The 24743-nt window shown below is 41.1% G+C and overlaps 1 protein-coding gene across 1 annotated transcript in view; it reads left to right on the forward strand.

Moving 5' to 3' along the window:
• Positions 1-1106: 1106 nt before the first annotated feature.
• Positions 1107-24743, forward strand: part of LOC307062589 (acyl-coenzyme A synthetase ACSM1, mitochondrial-like) — a gene marked incomplete at its 3' end in the record, with an annotated part of 34076 nt that continues 10439 nt past the window's right edge. The window contains exons 1-9 of the mRNA XM_079718325.1: positions 1107-1313; positions 10933-11143; positions 13664-13871; positions 15420-15560; positions 16347-16506; positions 18662-18741; positions 20985-21108; positions 23307-23387; positions 23930-24031. Coding sequence (XP_079574451.1) covers positions 1122-1313; positions 10933-11143; positions 13664-13871; positions 15420-15560; positions 16347-16506; positions 18662-18741; positions 20985-21108; positions 23307-23387; positions 23930-24031 — 1299 coding nt within the window. The 5' untranslated portion in view covers positions 1107-1121. The remainder of the gene's footprint in view (positions 1314-10932; positions 11144-13663; positions 13872-15419; positions 15561-16346; positions 16507-18661; positions 18742-20984; positions 21109-23306; positions 23388-23929; positions 24032-24743) is intronic.

The raw sequence follows: 24743 nt of genomic DNA on the forward strand, positions 1-24743 counted from the left end.
GTGCATATTTGTCAATATTCTTAGAGTCTCAAGTGACAGAAACCCAATCTCAGGCAGGAAAAACTGTTGGCTCATAGAATTCAGGACAGGATATTACCAAGAGAGGAGTAGAGATGCAGACGGGCCTCAGGACAATAGTTCTGAACCAGAGACTTGCATGCCTCTGAGATACTGTCTGCCCCTTATTTCCATGTCTCTGAAATCTTCCATATTTCCTTCACTCATGCAGAGCAGTTATCTCCACATGACAGGAATGATAGCCACCGACAGTTTCCAAAGTGTGCATTTCATGGCTTCCACCAAGGAGAGACTGCCTTATATACCGTTTGGTAACAAGCATACACACACAAGTTTTGGAGAGGGATTATGATTAGCCCAGTTTGGATTTAAAAATCATGGGAAAGGGCTTCCCTGGTGGCGCAGTGGTTGAGAGTCCGCCTGCCGATGTAGGGGACGTGGGTTCGTGCCCCAGTCTGGGAAGATCCCACATGCCGCGGAGTGGCTGAGCCCGTGAGCCATGGCCACTGAGCCTGCGCGTCCAGAGCCTGTGCTCTGCAACGCGAGAGGCCACAGCAGTGAGAGGCCCGCGTACCGCAAAAAAAAAAAAAAAAAAAAATCATGGGAAATGACTACTCAGCTCTGGACCAGTCAACTTTGAACAGGGGGTGGAATCATCTAAGAATATGTTAGTTTCCATGAGAACCATACATTTGGGCTTGGTGGGAAGAGAGGTCTCCAGAGCAAGGATAACATGAGGTACAGGACTTTTTAAATAATGAGCTTCTACCAAAAAGGGGATGACCACATGGCTGCCATCCCAGGGGGTACAAAAAAGAGAAGGAGAAGACCCTCAGAAATATGTGCCAACCTTATCTGGTAGCTATAGCCCCTCCCCATCATTTTTTGCCTCATCTGGGAAGAGAAATCCCCACCTAAATCAGTAAGTTGTGCCTTCCAAATTCCAGTGAGCTGAAACAAAGTTATCACTCTAGCAGTTAACCAGGAATGTGCCTTCATTTTGTGGAAGAAATTCCTGCGATGACCAACCTACTTAGCCGTCTCCTCCTAAGGCAGGTGGTGGCCTGAGAATTCTGTGCCTGCTTCCTGAGGACTGCTCCACCATGCGATGGCTGATGAAGTTCCGGGTCCTCTGGGGCATCCACAAATCCTGCCATGGCTTCCACCCTGCCCTTCAGCACCTGCGCTGCCAGTCTTTATCGGGAGCTGGAGCCCCAAGATGGAATGACTATGATACACCTGAGGAATTTAACTTTGCAAGTGATGTACTGGACTACTGGACTCAAATGGAGAAGGTAAGGAGACACCCATGATGGAGGGTGAGAACAGGATTGACCTCTTGCTCCTAGTAGGTTGAGGGGCACAGAACTAAGAATGGCTTCTGGCTAAGCTTACAAGTATCATGAAAACTTATGTTTTGGGCTTCAATTCTCAGCCTGGACACTTCCTCAATTCTCTGAGCCCCAGTGGTTTTATCCGTGAAATGGGGATAATCTCATTTAAGAAACAAGACAGCAGGTGAAAGTATCTGGTATACAGTCAGGTAATTGTGACCAAGTGTCAAGTTCTAATCACAGGTCAGCAAGTTGATGTTGGTCTGAATTCTCACCTTCAGCTACTGGAACTGTGAGTCTAACTAGAATTCATCTCATCACACTTGGGCTTGACTTCAGGCTACACCGAGAGGGAGGGTACAGGCAACCTGACTGTGCACATGAACATCTGACCATGTAACAAAATCATGTGATCTATCTTCCTATGAGGATGGCAAGTACATCTGGAGTCTTCCCTATCAACTACCTACTTGAGCATGTGGCTTTAGGGTGTGTCCAGAGAAACCTGTCCCTGTGGTCTCTGCAGAAAAATGCACGTCCTTGGTTTGTCTTTTACCAAGAGACAGACCAAGAGAGGAGCAGTGGTGACGCTAGGAGTTGGGGTACACAGTGGGTGGTGTTCCAGCTACTAAGTCCCAGCTGGTAATGTCCACATTGTGAAAACCCACTTAACACTGTCTTTGTACAGAAGAAAGAATTCACCTGAGATGGAGTCAGAGAGTTGATGTATTTTTAATTTCCCATGAACATACATTCATATGTTAATACTCAAAGCTTACATGCCTTTCATAGGGACTTTTTTTCCTACCTCCATCTTTTTCCTTTTTCTGAATTTCCATAATAACTCCAAGGAAAATAGAGCCCTCAGTTATGAAGAGCCTTTTTTTAATGTGCCATATCAAGCACTTTGCACTTATTATTCTGATTAGATGGACACTTTAATTATCCCCTTTTTCCAGCTGAGGAAACTGAGGTTCCAAGGGTTCAAATAACCTACAGAATTCACGTACCTAATAAGTGAAGGAGCAGGATTTGGGTTCAGGCTGTCTGATTCTATAATCCACTGTTTAACCTAGTCCCACAATCTGATGATGTCCAAACATCTCTGCCTTCAATCTACAAACTGACTTTCATCACTGCCCAGACCAAAACTCTGGTTAGACCTTTTGAATCATGAGAAATGGCTGGAGAGGCCATTGTTTTTTTTTTTCTGCATTTATCTTCATAAAGTCCTTTTTAGTTCACACATCAACCCCTGGAGATTATCACCCTGTAAATATTTGCCCAGGGAATGCCACGTCTTTGTTGGGTCATTGTCAATTCCTCCATATCTGCAAACTTCTCCTACCCCCAGCATCTCCACTCCATTTACATTCTTTCTCACAACAGTTCTGATCTGTCTGTTTCCACTTTTCCAACTGCCTTGATCATGATCAGTGTCTCTCTAGTGATGTATGGTGTCTGACACCTAGCAATCCCTCAGTACAACTTTGTGGAATACATTAATTTTGAAACTTGCCTTACGAGCACTGTAGGGATTGATGTTGCTCCCATGGAAGACCTTCTAGAGGGCACGCCACCATAGTCCATTCTGGCTTTCTGGGCCTCCCCTTACAACTTAACAAGCATCATTCAGAAACTGATCCGTAGCCTAATCAACAACACAATCCAAACCATAACAAATAGACAGAATTTATTTTGACTCAATTTTCAACACATTTTACTTATTAAAAATGTTAAGTTAGAAATCCAACATTTTAATGTAATTTTTTTTAGCATAAGCCAGGCAACATAGGTTCAGGGGTGGAATATAGTCACTCATTCAGGCCACCAATTTATAACCCCTGACTATCCTTGGGAATTAAACTCTATATTACTCTAGGCTCCAAGGATACTGCACTCCAATTGATTCATGGAGCAGCCTCCCAAATCTATTCATAAGAGGTCACGTTCATGTCCAAAATCATTCATTCTGTCTCTTTGATACTGGATTCATTCATTCAGTTAGGATTTAGTGAGTACCTAACGTGTTTTCGGGATACAAGTTTTTTACCTCTTCGGTTAGAATTATTCCTAGGTCTTTTATTCTTTTTGATGCAATTGTAAATGGGATTGTTTTCTTAATTTTTCTTTCTGATAGTTAATTGTTAGTGTATAGAAATGCAACAGAACACACACAGTTCAAACCTGTGTTGTTCAAGGGTCAACTGTATTTGCTTTATGCATTAGGTGCTCTTATGTTGGCTGCATATATATTTACAATTGTTATATCTTGTTGGATTGATTCCTTTATCATTATGAAATGTCCTTCTTTATCTCCCGTTATGCTCTTTGTTTTATTTTTTTATTTCTATTTTTTTAAATTTATTTTATTTATTTATTTTTGGCTGTGTTCGGTCGTCGTTGCTGTGCTCAGGCTTTTTCTAGTTGTGGCGAATGGGGGTTACTCTTCGTTGTGATATGAGGGCTTCTCATTACAGTGTCCTCTCTTGTTGCGGAGCATGGGCTCTAAGAGCACAGACTTCAGTAGGTGTGGCTTGTGGGCTGTAGAGTGCAGGCTCAGTAGTTGTGGTGCCCAGGCTTAGTTGCTCCACGGCATGTCGGATCTTCCAGCACCAGGGCTCAAACCTGTGTCCGCTGCATTGGCAGGCAGATTCTTAACCACTGTGCCACCAGGGAAGCCCCGCTCTTTGTTTTAAAGTCTATTTTGTCTGATATGTGTATTGGCACACCAGCTTCTTTTTTTTTTTTCACTTCCATTTATATGTAATACTTTATCCATCCCCTCACTTTTTCAGTCTGTGTGTGACTTTAGATCTGAAGTGAGTCTCTTCACAGGATATAATGGGTCTTTTTTTTTTTTAATCAATTTAGCTACTCTATGTCTTTTGATTGGAATATTTATCCATTTATATTTAAGTAATTATTGCTAGGTATGCACTTATTGCCATTTTGCTATTTTCTGATTGTTTTGGTAGTTCCTTTTTTGTTCCTTTCTTCTTTTTTTCCTCTCTTCCCTTGTGATTTGATGACCATGTTTAGTATTATGCTTGAATTTCTTTCACTTTTCTGTGTGTGTACCTATTATAGGTTTTTGGTTTATGGTTGTCATGACATATATATATATATGTATATGTTGTGTTTTTTTTTAAGTTGATGATCTCTTAAGGTCAAATGCATTCTAACCACCGTACATTTTTACTGTTCCCCCCCATGTTTGTTATTTTTGATGACATATTTTACATATTTTTCTTTTGCATATCCATTAACTACTTATTGTGGGTATAGATGATTTTATTTCTTTGCCTTTTAACATTCCTACATAAGTGGTTCCTGATCTTGGAGAATTAGCCTAATGCAGGAGATGTCCTGTGGGCCCAGCAGCACACTCCCCTCTGGTCACCAGAGTTATATGCTCTTGGGTTATATGCTCTAGTGTTCCGCCCTCTGTGGGCTATGTGGGCCCTTCTGTTGTGGCATGGCCAACTACCGTGGGTGCACTGGTAGTCAAGGATGGCCCCCAGACTGGTTGGCTGACATTTCCTGTCTCATGTAGTGGTTGCCAGCCTGTAGGCAAAGCTGGTTCCTGATGTGGCTGGCCATGTGGCCTGGGATGTTCCAGGGCTGCTATTGGCCCACTGATGGGTGAAGCTGGATCCTGGGATAGCCGGCTATGGAGTTGGGGCACCTGGAGCTGGGGTTGGCCCACCAATGATTGGGGTCATCTTTAGATTTAATTTAACCCTGAAATTCCTTATTTATATTCCAGAATTGTTGTTTTTTATTTATTCATTCAGTACATATTTAACGAACATTTACTATGTACCAGGTGCTCTTCTAAGAGCTTTGATAAAGAATTTAAAAGTTATCACTATTTTTTGTTGTTGTTTTATTGAGATATAATTGAAATATAATTATCACTGTTTTCCTAAAAAAACAAAAACCAGCAGTTTTTCAGGTCAAACTCAACACACTAGCATGCATATTGAAATATTTAGACATAAAATCTGGGGTTTTCATTGCAGAAAAGCTTTTAGTAAAGGATTTAACTTTTTTTTTAATAGATAGGTTATTAAGATTTCTATTCATCAATTTTGGAAAGTTAAATTTTTTAAAAAATTTCTTCATTTCATTCAAAATGTCATAAAGTTATGTTTTGACATAAAGTTATTAATATTATTGTTATTTTAATGTCTGTAAGATTTGTAATAATGTACACTTTTTATTCTTGATTTTTTTTTTTTTTTTTTTTTTTTTTTTTTTTTGGTGGTATGTGGGCCTCTCACTGTTGTGGCCTCTCCCGTTGCGGAGCACAGGCTCCGGACGCACAGGCCCAGCGGCCATGGCTCACGGGCCCAGCCGCTCCGCGGCATGTGGGATCTTCCCAGACCGGGGCACGAACCCGTTTCCCCTGCATCGGCAGGCGGACTCTCAACCACTGCGCCACCAGGGAAGCCCCTTGATATTTTTAATATGTTTATTCTCTTTTTTTTCTTGATAAGTCTTCCTAAGATTTTACCAATTTTATCAATCTTTTCAAAACCAGTTTTGGTTTTACTGATATTCTCTCTTGTGTATTTGCTCTCCATTTCATTGATGCCTACTATTATCTTTATTATTTCTTTTCTTGTATCCTCCCTTGATTTAATTTGTTATTCTTTTTTTAGCTTCTTGAAATGGAAGCTTATGTCCTTACTTTTAAGCCTTCCTTCTTTTCCAATATCTGCATTAAAAGTATAAATTTCCAACTAAGCACTCCTTTTAGGTACATCATACAAATTTTGATATGTCATATTTTATTACCATTCTGTACAAAATATTTTTTATTTGCCTTTTGATTCTTCTCTGGCCCATAGATTACATAGAAATGTTGGTTAGTTTCCTGATAGTTGAAGTGGGTTTCTCATTGTCTTCTTGTTAATGATTTCTAGCTTAATTCCAATGTGGTCAAAAAGTATACTCTGACTTTTGAAATTTCTGGAGATTAGTAAACATTCCAAATGCAATGGAAGAGAATGTGAGTTATATCATTGTTGGGGAAAGTGTTTTATCTATGTCAATTAGGATTTAAACTCTGAAATCTATCATATTCTATCATTAATTTACAGAAATTATAGAAATTCTACTTGTATTTCATTTTAATTAAAAATAAGGCAAGCCCTTTCTATAGGCAGTAAATTCTTATGTGTTTTAACCTTCAGAAAGAATCATCTCATTCATCAATCACATGAGTAATTAATCTACCTTTCCAATTTTCCTTCTTTATATTTTAGTTAGAGATTAACAAGGAGTAGCTATGTAGGTTTTTGTTTATTTAAATCAATTGTATTTATCTATAATTTACCTAGAATGCAATTCACACACTTTATATGATAGTTTAATAAGTTTTAGAACATTTCAATCACCTCAAAAATTTCCATTTGTCCTTTCCTAGTCAATACCCACCCATTCCCACCCTGAGCCCCAGGTAGACACTAATTTGCTGTCAGTAGCCATTATATTTCTCTTTCCTAGGGTTTCATAGAAATGAATTAATATAGGATGCACTCTTTTGCGTCTGGTTTCTTTTACTCAGCATGTTTTTGAGATTCATTCATATTGTTTTGTGTATTACTTCTTCATTCCTTTTTACTGCTGAGTTAGTGTTTTATTTTTTAGATCTATTTCTCAATTTTCCATTGGCTTCAAACCTCACTGCATAAAACTTTAAATCTCATATCCAGTTTAAAGGTTGTGTTTTATCTTTTGAAAACATGGTAATCTTAATATCACATTATCAGATTAATTCTGAGCCCCCCAAACCATAAATGCTTAAGCAATATCTTCTTCAAGTTGCAAGAGTTAGAAGTCTAAACTTTTGTCTGAATAAAAAAAATTGTTTTTACCTTGATACCCCAAACTTTCTATCATTTTGTAAACTCATACAGAAATATTATATAATCTGTTCCCCTTATATAGACAGTGCACAACTAGTCATTTATACTTTCTAACATTCCTTAATCTGTTGGAGAATATTTTTTTCATAGCACTGATTTTTCCATAGATATGAATATATGTATATACATATATCTGTGTGTGAATGTATGTACATAAGCCTTATCTCAGGTGAGATACACTCCTTTGTTCCAATCATATGAGACAAAGATGGTAGGATCATGTTTGCACATATGTGGGAAATAATTTCTGGAAGGTTATACACCAAACAATTATCAGTGTTGACCTTCAGGGAGTGAAAATGTGATGAGAAATTTGAAGAAATTTTTCTGTTCATGAGAAATTTTTCTGTTAGTAACATTGTGCATTGCCTGAACTTTTACTGTGAACATGCTTTGTTTGGGGAATTAAAAAAAACTTTAAAGAATCGTTTTACTTGGGGAAAATAAAAGACTTGATTTAAACAAGAAAATGAAAATTGTCCATAAACATTTAAAACTGTTTACATATATGTGTATATGTATGTCTTGTTCACCATTGTATCCTTTTGGTCTAAGAACAGTGCCTAAGAAATAATGAGAACTTAGCAAATATATATTGAATGAATGAATGGATACTATTATATAAATTTGGATTTAATGTGAATATGGTTTCGCTTTTCTAAATTGATATTGTATTATAAGATTTTTATTGCAGAAATATTCTGAAAGTTTTTTTTTATTGGTTTAATCATATTCCATCACATGGAAGTAACAATTCTGTCAACAGCATATAGTTGAATTCTGGGTTTTTTATCCATTTTGCCAATCTAGTTCTTTTGATTGGGGAATTTCATTCACTTACATTTAAAGTAATTACTGATAAGGATGACTTACTATTGCCATATTGTTAATTGATTCCTTGATGTCACAGCTTTTGTGTCCCTTACTTCATCCCTTACTGCCTTCCTCTGTATTTAGTTGATTTTTTGTAGTGATATGTTTTGATTTTCTTTTCGTTTCCTTTTGGGAATATTCTGTAGATAATTTCTTTGTGATTACCATGGGGATTACATATAACATTCCAAATTATAACACTTCATTATAAACTAATAACAACTTAACTTCATTCACATACAAAACCCTACTGTTTTCCAGTTCCCTTGCACCTTCCTTTATTATGTTATAGATTTCACAAACTATATCTTTACATATTGTCTACCCATTAACATAGATTTATAATTATTTTTTATGCTTTTGTGGTTTCCATACAGTGAAAGAATAAAAAGTGAAGTTATGAACCAAAACTATAAAAATACTGCTTTTATATTTGTCTTTGTATCTATCTGTATTAAATAACTTTATACTTGTATATTTAAGTTACTCTCTAATGTCCTTTCATTTCAACTTGAACTCCTTTTAGCATTTCTTGTAGGGAAAGTCTAAGGATAATGAACTCCCTCAGTGTTGTTGCTTTTTTTATCTGAGAATGTCCTAATTTCTCCCACATTTTTAAAAAACTTTTAAATTTATATTGGAGTATAGCTGATTAACAATGTTTTGATAATTTCATGTGCACAGTGAAGCAACTCAGCCATACATATTCTCCCTCAATTTTGATGGACAATTTTGCTAGATATAGAATTTTTGGTTGACAGTTTTTTCTTCCTTATCACTTTAAATATATAATCTCACTGCCTTCTGGTCTTCAATCCACTGGTAATCTTACTAAGAATTTCACATGATGAGTCACTTTTCTCTTGCTGCTTTTAAGATGCTCTCTTTGTCCTTGTCTTCTGTAGTTTGATTGTAATGTCTCTCTGTGGGTGTCTGGGTTTTCCTACTTGGAGTGCATTGAGCCTCTTGTATTTGTCTCTCCATGCCTTTCCTCAAATTTGAGAAGTTTTTAGCCATTATTACTTCAGGTAAGTTCTATGCTCCATTTTCTCTCTTTCTTCTCCTTCTGATATTCCCATAATGTGTATATTGGTCTCTTTGATTGTGCCCCATAAGTTTCTTAGGCTCTGTTCATTTTTCTTCTTGTATTTTTCTTTTTGCTCTTCTGACTCAATAATTTTAGATGACTTGTCTTCAAGTTTACTGATTCTTTCTTCTGCCTACTCAAGTCTGCTGTTGAGTCCATTTGTGAAGTTTTCAATTCAGTTATTGTATTTCTCAGGTCCAGAATTTCTGTTAGGTTCTTTTTATAATTTGTATCTCTTTGTTGATATTCTCATTTTGTGCATATATTATTTTCCTGATTTGCTTTAGTTCTTTGTGTTTTCCTTTAGCTCTTTCAGTGTATTTAAGACAGTCATTTAAAAATCTTTGTCTAGTAACTGCAGCCTATGTCTCTTTAGGGTCAGTTTCTGGAGATTCATGTTGTTACTTTGAATAGACTTTGTAGACCTTGTGCTCTGTTGTTAAAAATTGGATATTAAGAAAAAAATAGCCTCCTCTCTCAGTCTTTGCAGCCTGGCTCCATGCAGGGAAATACCTTCAATAATCTGCTCAGTACAAAGACTTAAGGTCTTCTCTGGCATGTGTCTTTCCTGGTCCTGTGCATGTGCTTTTTTTTTTTTTTTTTTTTTCTAGTTTTGGCTGCTCTTTCACATTTTAACTTTCTTATAAGTCTGCTTCTTCTGGGGGACTTAAATGTTCTATTCTTTCTTTGTCTGTAGTCTCTAATCCCTAGGTAACCACAGGTCTACAGTTTCCACACACTGTGACATCTGCCACTGTTTTCAGGTACCTCCAATATGCCATCATAACCTTCTGAGCTCCAAGTCAGTCAAGACAGAAACCAGTGCTTAAGGCCACTTTCAGACAAGCCAGAATGTTGCATACAAGTTTCAATCTTTTTCATCTATCCTAGGGGAGGGGCTGGGAATTAGGTGGCTTCCTCTGACTACACTGTACCACATCAGAGAGCAGGTGGTGCAAGAATAAGCAAAAACACCACAAAATTTCTTACCATTTTGGATATGACTTTTTATTGTTCAGGCATTTGTTGGTTGCTGTGGATTTGTGACTCTTTTCTAAATTCCTACAAGACCATCTTAGTCTATTGTTGTTTACTTGATGTTTTTGTGAGGGGAAAAAGGCCCTGGAGCTTCCAAGACTGACTTCTTGCACCTCTTGAGGTACCTTAATTTAAAAAATAACGTCCCCTAATATTCAGGAATTAAATTATCTTCTTTTATTTTGTTGTAATAATAACAACAATAATTTTATTGAGCACCTACTATATGCCAGGCACTGGTATACACACTTGACCTTTTAAAATAATTAATTTGAACTTTACTACATTCTAGGTAGTATTATTATACCCTTTTCATAGGTGAGAAAACTGAGGCACAGAGAGTAACCTACTGTCCATGTGGAACTAAGACAGACACATGGGGCATAAAATTGTAAGTCTTCAATAAGTAACATGAAGGCTCTTCATGGTTTTATGAGACTTAAGAGGAGGGGGTTACAGTAGACCAGATGAAGTTGGCTGGATCACACCTCCCCCCAAGTTCTCTTGGCACTATAAATGCTTTAAAATGGGATCTCAGACATTGAGCTACATTCACAGTGGAATGTGACTGTGGTAGTGGATTGGCCAAATTAGTGTCCCTTTCCTTTGAATCAGGAAATAACATGTAGCATATGATCCTAACCAGGAAGGCAAGAGAGGTCCAAACCCAGCCCTGTGGTGGGTGAATAATCAAGGGGATGAAGTGAAGTGGAGTTTCAGAGAGATGACAGACTTAACCCGTCGTGCAGCCAACGTCTTCACACAGACCTGTGGCCTCCAGGAGGGAGACCATCTAGCCTTGATTCTGCCTCGAGTGCCTGAGTGGTGGCTGGTGACTGTGGGCTGCATCCGAACAGGTCAGTGACCCAAGCAGACATTTGGGCTCCTAGAGCCAGTTTGTCCTGAAATATTAGGTGCTTTCTCTTTCCCCCAATTTTTCTTCTTCACAGTCTTTCTTTTTCTCAGACTCACTCAAATATTATTTCATTCCTTCTCATCCACTCTCTCCCTTGCACTCACACCCTCTCAAACACAATGTTGTAATTCTCTCTCTCTCTCTCTCTCAGACATGCACACACACACACACACACACACACACACACTTTCTCTTACACGATCTAAGACATTCTTGTTTTTTTTTATAAGATTCATCGATTGTTAACATTTTGCCATATTCGAGCCCTCTCTCCCAGTGAGTCATTTAAGAATCAGTTGCAGACACTGTGACACCCATAAACACCACATAAACACTGGAGCATGCATCTGCTAAGATCCAAGACCTTTCCTTCACATAAGCACAGTAGAGTTATCACACAAGAAGTTTAACACTGATGCAATAGAGTTACCTGATATACATCCATCATCAAAATTCCTCAATTGTCACAATAATGTTCTTTATAGCATTTATTTGCTTTAAATCAAAAATCCAATGCATTTAGTTGTTGTATCTCCCCTGTCTCCTTTAATCTAGAATGTTTCTCTACGTTCTACTATAGGACGTTCTGTCTATAGGACGATGACAATTTTGAAGCATCTAAGCCAGTTGTTTTGCAGAAGGGCCATCAAAATTTGTATTTCTGACTCCTTCTTCATGATTATCTTCAGGTTACACATTTTTAGCCCAGGTACTAGAAGGGCAATATTGTGTCTTCCTTGGTGCATCACACTGGGCATATATAAAGTTGGTTTGCCCTACTATCATTGATATTGTTGTATCACTTTAGAAAGGTAGTATCCACCTTTGTAAGGGTTCCTTTTCCTTTTGTAGTTAGTAAGTAATCTGTCATGTAATATTTATGGGATTGTGTGAATATCCTGTTCCCCAACTGTCTTTCACCTTATGGTTTGAGAATCCACTGATGATTCTTGACTGAATTGAATATTTTAATGGTAGTCTTTTATTAGTATTTTCTATTTATATCATTCCCTCTACATTTATTAGCTCCATTCTTCTATAGAGATTTTCCTTTCCCTTTTAATTGCTTATCTATGCATTAATCTATATAATCAGTATGGAACTCATGGATTCTTTTTTTTTGCGGTACGCAGGCCTCTCACTGTTGTGGCCTCTCCCGTTGCGGAGCGCAGGCTCCGGACGCGCAGGCTCAGCGGCCATGGCTCAAGGGCCATGGCTCGAGGGCCCAGCCGCTCCGCGGCATGTGGGATCCTCCCGGATCGAGGCACGAACCTGTGTCCCCTGCATTGGCCGGCAGACTCTCAACCACTGTGCCACCAGGGAAGCCCCATGGATTCTTTTTTGAATCACTTCAGTTGTTGTATAATGCATGCTCACACAACAATATGTCGTGCTCCTGCTCACATATTCTCTGTCTCATGTTTTCTCACAAATAGTTGATTAATCCATCAAGATCAAGAATTAACAGCAGTGGCTGAGGGAGTATAGAGAAACCATGCCATCTGTATAGTGAAGAGGTGGTCCATGAGAAACCCAAGACATGAGTTGAGACCTCTGGGATAAGAAGAATTAAAGAGGAGTAAAAGCAAAAGACAGAAATTCCAAGAATGGTCATAGCACATGGAAATGTTTAGAGTCAGGAGTAGCCTATACGAAGAATGGTCATCTTGAAATACAGAATAGAGTTGTGCGAGAGAAATATAGAGAGTGAGCAGTGCCCTCAAAGTCAGGATGGGGAGTGTGGTGTTTCTCTGGAGAGAGGGTCCAGGTGTTAGTGAAGAGAAGAAATGTGGAGGGGAAAATGTCAGTGCTCTGTGGAACTAAGCGGGCTAATAATACAGAAGGTGGGTAGTAGGAAGATTCAGGACAGGGCATCTGGTGGAGAAATTAGAATACAATAGGGGCACACAAAGACTTGAGCTAATTGTTGGTGATGGAAGATGGAAGAAAAAGTAGAAAAGTTCAGAGGACATTGTAATTAACTTTGGGTATGACGAACGAAGGAAAGAGGAAATGCAAGATGACACAAGGAATGATGACAAGAGATGACAAGAGATTCACGATGACAGAGAAGGAAGTAGAGGAGAAAAATAGGGGCAGGGAGGCAGTGTCAGGGACACTGTCCTACTTGTATCTTTCCCAAATCCTGTGTAAATCTGTATAAAGAAGGACTCACCTGTCTACTGGCTGGATTCATTTAGAGTAGAAATTATTAGGGCAGGCTTTTCAAATTTTAGTGTGCATAGAAATCCCTTGGAGGTCTTGTTAAAATGCAGATTCTGATTCAGTAAGTTTGGGGTGGGGTGTGAGATTCTGTGTCCTAGGCAGTGTTGATGCTGTGGACCATCCTTTGCATACAAAGAAGTTAGGGGATTTCTATGCATATAAACCAGGTCTGACAGCCAAGGTTGTGAGGCTGTGAAAGAGATACCAGAACAAGCAGTTTCTTTCTCATCCCTAGGGATCATCTTCATGCCAGGAACCACCCAGATGAAGGCCAAGGACATTCTCTACCGACTACAAGTGTCTAAAGCCAAGGGCATCGTGACCACAGATACCCTTGCCCCAGAGGTGGATTCTGTCGCTTCTGAGTGTCCTGCTCTGAAAACCAAGCTCCTGGTATCTGACCACAGCCGTAAAGGGTGGCTGGACTTCCGATCACTGATTAAGTGAGTTTCTGGTCTGATGAATGTGCTTCCTGAGGAATGGCAGGAGAAAGCCACTCACTGCCAAGTGCTGGTAGAGAAGAAGCCAGTGGGAGGAAGCTCACCAGGTCTGAGCTTCTCTTCACAGCTATGTCACTGATTTGCTGTGCAACCTTGGGCTAGTTCCTTCTCCTCTCTTGGCTGCAGTTATTTTATGTATAAAATGAGGAAATTGAACTCCTATGGCTCTCTCACTAAAATATAATCACCCCTGTGCAAAGGAGATGTGTAAAGTCAGAGGGTTATTGTGTTGCATTTTCCTTGTAGGTGGGGAATCTGAATATTATTTTTATGTAAATAATTAGCAATTAAAGAAGTTGAACAAAAGGTTAAGATGAATTTTTAAGGTGAAACTTGAGACTGAGAAGAAAATGACAGGCAGCTTTGGGAGCAAACACTTTCCATGTCCCAGGGGGTGGGTGTCTATAGGGACACCTTGAAGGAAAAGTTAGGGAAGTGTTGAAGGTAAGAAAGACCCCTCCACCTCCAAAACTCTGATTCTGCAAGCCTTCAGGTATTTTTCATATCACACACAAACCATGCTGGATTTGTTCTCTTGAAGTACTTCCACAGTCTTTAAAGCTCTTTACTTCAACCCCCAAGGGCAAATATTACAGTGAAATCACATCTTATGCTAGATTCTGAAGTCAGAGAATTACATTAAAATAGTTTAAACAAAGAATACTCATTAAAACTCACCTAAATTGTCCAGACCCAGTGTGGTCTCATTTCTCCACAAGAGCCAGTGCTCCCTCCAGCACTGGGATTACTTGCAGCCTCTCTGACTGAGTACTATAGGAAGCTTGCATTTACAATTGTAATAGGCCCAAGAAAGAGACTCTCAGGTAAGGAGAAGCTCCCCAAGGACCAAGGCAGACGGAGGGAGCTACGGATTCTACCTTCTACCTGTAGCTCATGCTAGGGCAGATGTACATATATATATTCCTTACACTCTCATTCTCCCTAGTTTTCTCTTTCCCACCCCTCAACACCAAGTTTATGAGGTTAAATTCCCATAAAGCTAGTCTGTGTAAAATACAGTGCTAGCAGTGTGAGTAAAAGCATGGTATATGGATCACACTGTCTGAGTTTGAATCTTGGCTCTGCAACTTGCTGGCTATATGTCTTCAGGTAAGTTACCTAACCTCTCTGAGCCTCAGTTCCCTCAACTACAAAATGGGCATAAAAGCAGTACTTACCTCTTAGGGTTGCTCTGAAGATTGAATGAGTTCTTATTTGTAGATCATTTACAGCATTGTCTGGAATCATTGGCAATACTATTTCAATGTTTATTAAATTAAAAATAATACATCATATTTCCCCCACTTTTTAAAATGAAGGAATGTCAGTCCACCTATCCAAGTCACCCATAAACTTTGTTTGGTGCCTAATACTGGGAGTTGCAAACCCCAGTTTTCTGACTCCAAGCCTCATATTGTTTCTTTTGCTTCCCCAGAGGATGGAAAAACAGGAAACATGACTTCTGTCCTTTTGTATTGAATCCCTTTGCAGGTCAGAATCCCCAGTTCACACCTGTATTAAGTCAAAGACCCTGGACCCAATGGCAATCTTCTTCACCAGTGGGACCACAGGCCTCCCCAAGATGGCAAAGCACAGCCATGGACTTGCTTTGCGATCCTTCTTCCCTTCATGGTAGGAGAGAGGGCACCAGCTTAGGAGCCGGGCCACAGATCTGGGGTGAAGTGTGTATGTATATGTGTATGTGCTGGGAAAAGAACTCCTGGTGGAATTGACCCCATGCTGTTTATCCTTTCTGCTCTCTTTGGTTCAGACCCCTAAGGGTGTGAGAAGTATAGACTATGTATGAGTGTTTGCTGACAGAGGCATCTGAATGACAAAGGAGGCACATTTGGGTCCTGCCTGAGCACCTACACAGGAGGCATGGAGGAGATGTGGGTGGAAACAGCAGGCATTCTGCAAACCACACAAATGACAAGCCCCTGTGTCCCTGTCAGTAGTTCCAGGGTTTGGTGGGGAAAGATAAAATGCTCCAGCAACGTGACCTTACGTGACAGGTCCTCTCCTCTCCTTGATTGTGGACAAATCCGGCATAGAGTTTCCCAGTCATGAACTGTTAGGGAAAAATAATACCTGGAACTAAGCCACACCAGGCCACTGCCCTAACCTGGAACAAACATAGAGGCTGAAGCTGGGTTAACCATTTAATCAGTTTTAAACCAAACTCTTCTCCCTTCTCCCCGTCCCCCAACTAGTAATATTCAAACCAGACCACGTTCTATATACTTTGTACCTTATTAACCAGACCATGGGGACAGAGAAGGCCTTTCGTAGATAGTTGGTATCTGTGCTAATGATAACAACTGAGTAGCAAAATCCTGGAGGAATGGGGGTGGAGAGAAGGGAAGGATAGTATAGTAGTCAGAATAGTATCTGAGGCTAACTGTATTTTGGAGTTAGCAGGAAATTACTGCAGCTGAAGACGTCTGATGTCCTCTGGTGCCTGGCAGACACAGGCTGGATTCTGGCTGTCGTAGGGTCCCTGCTTGAACCATGGACAGCGGGGTCTACAGTCTTTGTCCATCATCTGCCCCAGTTTGACCCCAAGGTCATTGTACAGGTAAGAAGACGAGCCTTTTGATATCAACATACTCCCAGAAGAAACTCATTTCCAGTTCAAATGATGGACCCAACTGAGAAAATACTTTATTTAGCAAAGAATCCTCTTAGCATAACTCTTAGCATAATATAACCCTGGCTCTGGGTTTCTCAAATGTGAAGGACTGAATCAATCATTGTATCAGAATTACATCAAGATGTAACTTTGAAGAAAACACATATTCCAAACCTTTCCTTAGACTTATGGATCAGATTTTGTGGACCTGGGAACCAGAATATAGATTTTGAGAAATGAAAGCAAACAGAACAAGCTCAGGTCTCCTGATCCTGGATCCTGGCTCTACCAGGGCCAGGTAGCTGGTGTGTGAATGTTGTATTTGTGTGGCTACTCAATTTAATGACGTATTTAGAAACAAAGGCATTGGAATATGACAGATCTAGTTTCGTATCCCATGATTGACATTTATTAGTGGTTTACTTACCACTCTGAGCTTCAGTCTCCTTATCTGTAAAATGAGAGTCTTAATGTTTACTATCTCCACAAAATTGTTGGTAATATTAATGAGATGACATAGGAAAGGTGTGTAAAGTGCTTAGCCCTGAAACTAGCACAGAGAGAACACTCAGTAAGTGGTAGCAGTTGCTGTTATGCACACACCATGGTAATAACTGAGGTCACCTGCGTGAACTCCTTCAACGTATTTCTCTTCACTTAAAAATTGTCTTTGTCCCTGGTGGCGCAGTGGTTGAGAGTCCACCTGCCGATGCAGGGGACACGGGTTAATGCCCCAGGCCGGGAAGATCCCACATGCCGCGGAGCGGCTGGGCCCGTGAGCCATGGTTGCTGAGCCTGCGCGTCCGGAGCCTGTGCTCCGCAACGGGAGAGGCCACGACAGTGAGAGGCCCGCGTACCGCAAAAAAAATAAAAAAATAAAAAAATTGTCTCTGTGTCTCCGCTCACTCCCCTGCTTTCTGTCTCAGAGGCAGACCTGCCCCTTCACCTCTCAGCGTCCAACTCTCTCCCGACACCTGCGGCCGATCCTGCTCTTTTCCCTGCCCTTCTGTTTGGAGCCCCTCTCTATTAATCTTTAACTCACTAAACCTTTTCTCCTGTATTTTCAATCTCTCACTTTTCATTGACTCGACTCCCTCAGTCCATAAACGTATTCAAAGCTCCTCATCCTAAGAACACCTGCCCTTCAACCCTGGTGCACCTCGGACCAGCCCCGCCTCTCCTCCCTTAAGGTCAGATTGCTCCACAGAACATTCTCCACTTGCTACAGCTGCCGCCTGTTCCCCCAGCTCACCCCTGAACACTGCAGTCATCCAAGGCTCTGCCCTCAACTTTCCCTCCCCTCTGAGCAGCTTCCTTTACTTCCATTTCTCCTTCAGGTACATCCACTCAGGTGGCTCTCAAAACTTTCCAGTCTTCTCTCTCCAGGCTAGTTCCCCCTGTTTTTTTGCTGGTTCGTTAAGTTCATCTGATCATCCCTCCAACACCTGAAACTGTACCTCTCACTTCTCATTCCCTGCCCCTATGTCAATATCTGCCTCTCCATCATTATTTTCTGCCTGCATCCTGCCAGTCTCTGAGGCATAGAACTGCACAAACCACAATGAATCCACCTCTCTCCTTCCCCCACCAGGTCTAATTCTCCTTCCCCTACAAGGGGTGTCCCCAAACTCTCAGTGTATTTTAAGCTTGAATTATTTCAAAGAATTGAGTCTACAAATTTACCCCAAACCCTGCATTTGAAAGTTCAATTGTTTAATTTACTTTACAATTATTACTTTCTTGAATTTTTAAAAATAAACTTTTTAAATTACTTGGTTTCAGTCTCTCCTATTGAAGACGGGAGATAGTGACTAAAATGAAAAATGTTACATTAAAAATTTACTATTCAAAGTCACAAAACAAAACTTTCCCTTCATTCCCTCCCTACCCATCCCCTCAACTTAGACTTTCTTGTGTTGTGCCAATAGTACCCGACACATGCCATGTACGGAATTCATGCTCAATTTAGGTATACTGAAAGAATTAACAGATGAATAAATGGGCTCTTCTAGAGGAGAGGTCAGAATTAAAATGCTAATAACAAATCTATGTTTTAAATCTTAATTTTAAAAATAAAATTTTTTCTCTCCTAACTTTCTAGACATTATTCAAATACCCTATTACCCATTGCCTTGCTGCGACCTCTGTGTTTCGAATGATTCTGCAGCAGAATTTCACCAGGTATGGTAGAAGTGGCTGAGGTTGGTAACAGGAATCTTCGGGTAGGATTTTAAGTAATCTGATGCACTGTGGTCTGACTGATTTTAGTTATGGTTCTTTGAGGATACTGTGTGTGTGTGTGGAGGGGTAAATATAGGTGGTGATATTTAGCAGCTAGTCTAATTGGTTCTTTAAACAGGATTCAGAGAACCAAATGAAACACTCAGTGAGCCTTGCATCATTGTGGGGTTTTTTTAATAAACATTTTTGTTGTGAAATAAACATACAGAAAACTATATAAGATATACATTTACAGATTAATGAATTGTTGAAAATAAAACAGCTATGTAACTGCTCACCCAAGGCACAAAAATAGAACATGGCCAGTGGCCCCAGAGACCTCCTCATGCTTCTCCATCTCCACTAAAGGAATCCAATATCTTGGCTTTTGTGGTGTTCATTTCCTTATTTTCCCTCATAGTTTACATAGGAAATATCCCTAAACAAATTACTCCACTTTACTTGCTTTCAAACTTCATGTAATCGTACATTATTCCATAATATCTGGCTTCTTTTTTCAACATTATGTTTCTAAGAAGTGTCCATGTTGTTACATAAGCTAGAGTTAATTTTCATTGCTGTATAACATTACATTTTATGAAAGTAGCACATTTTTAATCAGTTCTATTATTGGGCATTTGGGTAGTTTTCAGTTTGGGACTATTGATGATTAATGCTGCATTGAATTTTTGAACATGTACATAAATATGTAAACACACATTGCTGTAGATCTTCTCTGGGAGAGGAATTGCTTGGTCACACTGACATTGCACCCTACTACATTATTTTCCAAAGTATTGAACCAAGGTATGCTCCCCTTAGCAGGGTAGGAGAATACCCATTGTTCCACATCTTTGGCAATATTTGTTTTTGTCAAAGTTTTAATTTTTGCCAATCTGATGGGTATGTAGTATCACATTGTAATTTTGATTTTGCATTTCCCCATGTTTGTGGATTAATTTTTAGCTCACCTGAACTCTGCTCTTTGAATCTTATGGTTGTTTATGTATCTTTTAGTGACTCTGAAATTGAAATGGCTACTTCAAAATCAGAGCTAACATGTTTTAGACATATAACACTTAAAATATCAAGGAGTTCCATTTATGAAGATAACTGAAATACAGCTTGATTTTATTTATGAACCCTCAATCTGCCAGAATTATGTTTCCAACTGCATATCAAAGCTCATATTACAGCTACTTGTTGCAACGTTCTTGAGATGGTGGATAAACCCCATAAAAATTCAACCAGGGCATGAATATTGACTCTATTGGAGACTCTGCCCATTTTATGTACTTTGGATAAAGCTCAAGAAGAATGAGGAACGTACCCTCAATGAAGCCAGCCCTGCTGTCCGTCACTACAGGCTCTGTATATACGAGGAGAGGGTGACAAGGGATTCTGCCACCTCCCTCATCCCTACAAGCTGGCTCAGCTCAGCCCCGTGCAAGGTGGTACTAAGACCCCAATCACTTCTACCCATTTCCTTCAGGGAATCCATCATTATTTTGTGATGGTTTTTGTATTACTTATGGAAATCTTCATGGGGAAAATAGATGAGAGGATTTACATCGCACAACGTACCTAGCAAACTACTGCAAATGTTCACAGCAGACTCTTCTGTTCTCTCCCAAATTCCTGCTCTCAGCGGTGTTACCTGTGATCCTTCTTCTCTTTACTTACATGAATCCTGGTCTTCCTTGATGTCCCGAGCAATTCATTTCCAACCCCTAATTTGCATTCCCCAGCCAGAAACACAAAAGGCCTTCAGTTCACATAAGCCCACTCTTCCCAGAAGGCAGTACAGTTCTATTACCATCCTAGCATATCCTTGGGGTCTTATCCCTCAGCCCTTATGGTTTATAAAAATAACCCTCTTAGCCACATAGAATGCTTAGAATGTATTCCAAGCACACTTTTTCCCCTCTTGTTACATCAACATCCATATTCAATCCTGATCTCCCTGATTTAACCCATTAGCCTCACCACCACCTACCCCTGCCAGATGAGTTAACAGTTACCAACAGGAAATGACTTCCACTTGGACTTGACCATCAATAAAATGCCCAGAAGGCAAGTAAGAAAGCGAAGAAGCAGAAGGATGAATGATTCAGATGACAATGCTCTGCGCTCTCCCTGGGCCTGGGGCAGAGCGCCCAAGCCCAGTCTGCGGGGACTCTGTTGACAACTTGCCTTCCCCTCAGTCTCAGGTTCCCCACCCTGGAGCACTGCTGTACTGGTGGGGAGGCTCTGCTGCCCGAGGAGCAAGAGCTGTGGAGAAGACAGACAGGCATTCTGCTCTACCAGGCCTACGGACAGTCAGAAACGGTAGGTGCATGGTCCCTGTTGGCCAGTCAGGATGTGCTCGTCCACTGAGCCCAGCAGATGAGCTGAATCCTGCTATGAGTGTGTGCAGAGGCCCCACTGTGCACACAGCATTGCTCAAATCCAAGGGGAGGCTCCAGAGCTCTAGGCTCATTTGTCCCAAATAAATTTGCAGAAAAGACAATTGCAGCTCATCAACTTGTCAAAAAACCAGGGTGCTGAAAACTGTTGGACAAAAACGTAGAAAGGGGTCTAAGGACATGGTGCCACTGTACCTGTGATAATTGTTTAAGGGAGCCCAGAAGGGGTACTGGCATAGAAGGCACTCTCTTGGAACATGGAAGCCACCACTGCAAGTCCTGTCCACTTCACCGTCCCTTCCTAGGCAGCAACCACAGGAGCAGGCAGGAGCTAGCCCCGAAAGTTCACTAGTTCATTTCTGGGTGTTTACGAGGAGAGCACACAGCTTTGATTGTGAGACACTAGCAGGAAGACAGATCTTCTATATACACGCCACACACACACACACACACAAACACACACACACCTCACACACAGATACACATACACACAGTGTGATCCCAAAGAGGATCACTGACCAGTCAGGTGGGCAGGGCATTCAAAGCATAATGCATGTCTTGAACCTCAAGGACTTTATTCATGATAGTGTGGGCAGGTATCTCTCTTCTAACACATTCTTAATCTATTTCCGATGCTGGGCAGAGCCACTTTCCCCTACCTCCCTATCATCCCTTTAGCTGACAGAGGGATGACTGTCATCTCAGGGCCTGTAGCAAAATAGCTGTTTTAGTCCCAACTGACATACTTTTCTGACATTACTTTGCAAATAAATAAATAATTAGTTACTGGGTCTGCTTCCGGGATTGAGAAATGTTAAGACTCTAGGTCTGTCCTTGCTGGTTCACACTTTGCATTCAGACAGGGAGGGTGAGGTTAGAACTACATGCTACACCCATGACACTAGTCCCTTTGCATCAACTATTCATAACAACAGAATGCTCCCCGATACCCGGATGGTGCTTTATTTCTCCAAACATTTTCACACCTATCCACTCATCTCTGCAACATTTTCCACGTGCCTGGAGTGTGAGCAGTGACATTGCAGAGGGGAAAGTACTTCCTCTCTCAGGAGCTCTGACCCCAGTTCAGATCTCAGCCTTGCCAGTTATAGGCTTCGAGACTATCAGCATATCACTGAATCTTGCAGAGTCTAGCTTCCCCATCTCCAAAATGGAAATATAATGCCAATCTTGCCAGGTTATGATAAGGTAAATGAAAGAAAGTATACAAAACTCTGGGCACAGTGTCCAACCCCTATTGCAGTTATGGTTGTCACTGTTGTTTTTAGATAGGTATTGTGTTTAGATGCTGGGGGTGCAGAGATGGATGGGACAATCTCTATTCTCTGAATGCTCATTATCCACTGAGGGAAACAGACAAGCAGCAATACGAGTGTGGGGAAAAATACCACAGAAAGAGAATCTCCCAACTTCCTTTTATTAGGGACTGAAAGATAGCTAGTAATAGTTGTTTATTGAATACTTGGTGTGTACCTGGCACACACTCACAAGCACTCTAAGCGATAATGTTATAATTACCCCCCTTTGACAGAGGAGGAGATCAAGGGGGATCACTTGGTACATAGCTAGTGAGTGGTGGAGTCAGGATTCAAACCTTGGTCTCTCTGTGTGTAAAGCGCTTAACTTTAGGAAGAATGATAATTTCGAGAACCATAAAGAAGGAATAAGGTTCATCAGGAAGACACAGGGGGTAGGGGAACAACGTGAACAATCTGAATAATCTCAGCACAGCTCTGAGTAGCAGCTGAGGCGGCTACAAATAAATGGTTGTTAAATATACTCATGGCCCTCCCCAGCAAATGGACACGTCTGGCATACAGTGGGCACTCCACACCCTACGTTACATGCCCACAGCCCTGGGCTCCCTCCTCTGCTTCTTCTTGGCCTCTCCCACTGGACTCTGTAGCCCCAGCACCAGGCTCAGGCCCAGTCCAGGTCAGGTGCAGTGAATGTCTGCTGACTAGAGTGGGGTCAATGCCTTCTAGCTTCTCCATGAGGGCTCTTTGCACAGCATCAAATGACATCTGTGAGCAAGGATGCTGTGTTTTTGTGATCAGCCTGGATGCTTTGCCAACCCCCGTTCTCTTCTTTTGTGAACAGGGAATAAGTTGTGGCACTCTCCGGGAGATGAAGATCAAGCCGGGTTCCATGGGGAAGGCCATCCCACCCTACGACATTCAGGTCTGGTGGTAAAGACATTGGCAGAGAGCAGTTAGTGCTCAACTAGGGTTGGACCATTATGTGACATGAGGTGACAGAGCAAGTCTTGCCTCCTGGTTGCCCTTCCTCTTCTCCGCCTACTTTTCCTCCAGTTTCCTGGGGAGGTTTCAGTTGAGACCTGCAATGTCCTGGGCATGAGTGCAGCTTGCCAGGACAGCCAGAGGCCTCATGCACCGAGCCTGGAAAAGAGTACTTGCAGTAGCACAGGCGGCTCTCTCCACTGCTGGTACTTTTAGTTTTTCCTGATCCGTGTTTTCTAGCTTGAAGACACATTTGTGATGTCTATATATGCATGAAACACATAGACCCATGGCTTGGGTTTCACCATTTGCTGATTTCAAAGACTTTTGACCGTTTTATTCTATTTTCTGACAGGGCTCCTCTACCCCAACCCCTCCCCCAATGACCCCCACTGTGTCACATGAATGAGCCAGGCAGTGTTTGGGTGGGGCCGGAGTGTTGGGGGTCCCTGCAGGGTGGGGTTCACAGGTCTCTTGCTCCAGATCATTGATGACAAGGGCAACATCCTGCCGCCCAACACTGAAGGAAACATTGGCATCAGGATCAAGCCCACCAGGCCCATAGGCGTCTTCATGTACTATGAGGTAAGGGCACACCATCTGCCCCCATGCGGCCCAAGAATCCTTGCGGGAGCTGTGTAGGTGATAAGGGACTGGACTCAACTCTGCATCCTGAGACTTCTTCCTTCTTCCTTTATTCACTCCAAGTCAATGAAACCTGTTCTAATTAATCTCAAAGCTCATAGAGTGTTCCCACATCCCTTTCTGTCATAACCCATCTGGCACTTATGGGCTGACTGATGGGGTAGAAAACAGCCTGGCTTCAGAACCACCAGACTTGGGGTTCAGTGATCTCTTGTGGTTAAGAATGCTGGCTTTGACTGGGTTCACATCATACCACCCCACTTACCAACAGGGTGCAAACAAATCTATTAATCTCGCTGAGCCTCTAGGGGCGCTATTATCCCCACTTTGAAGAGGAAGGAACTGCAGATTGGAAACTTTCCATGTCTTTCCCATGTCAAATAAATAGCAGGTCTAGGATTCAAAGTGTGTGTTTTGGACCCCAAATTCTAAATGAGAAATCCAGGGACTACAGAAACCTACAATAGAGTATAAGGAAACCTGCTGTAACTCTTCATCAGACAAACCCTAGCTAGCAGTGGCCACTAAGAGGAAATCCTCAGCTTCCAAGATGGACTGTAGAAGGGTAGACAGACCCTGAAATTGATCTCAGACTCCATCTCCTTTCTACAAAGTCACAGCCACTGGTGTCACTGTTGTGCTCACACTATGG

This window comes from Hyperoodon ampullatus (genome assembly GCF_949752795.1).
Source record: "Hyperoodon ampullatus genome assembly, chromosome: 14".
NCBI classification, from domain to species: Eukaryota; Metazoa; Chordata; class Mammalia; order Artiodactyla; family Ziphiidae; genus Hyperoodon; species Hyperoodon ampullatus.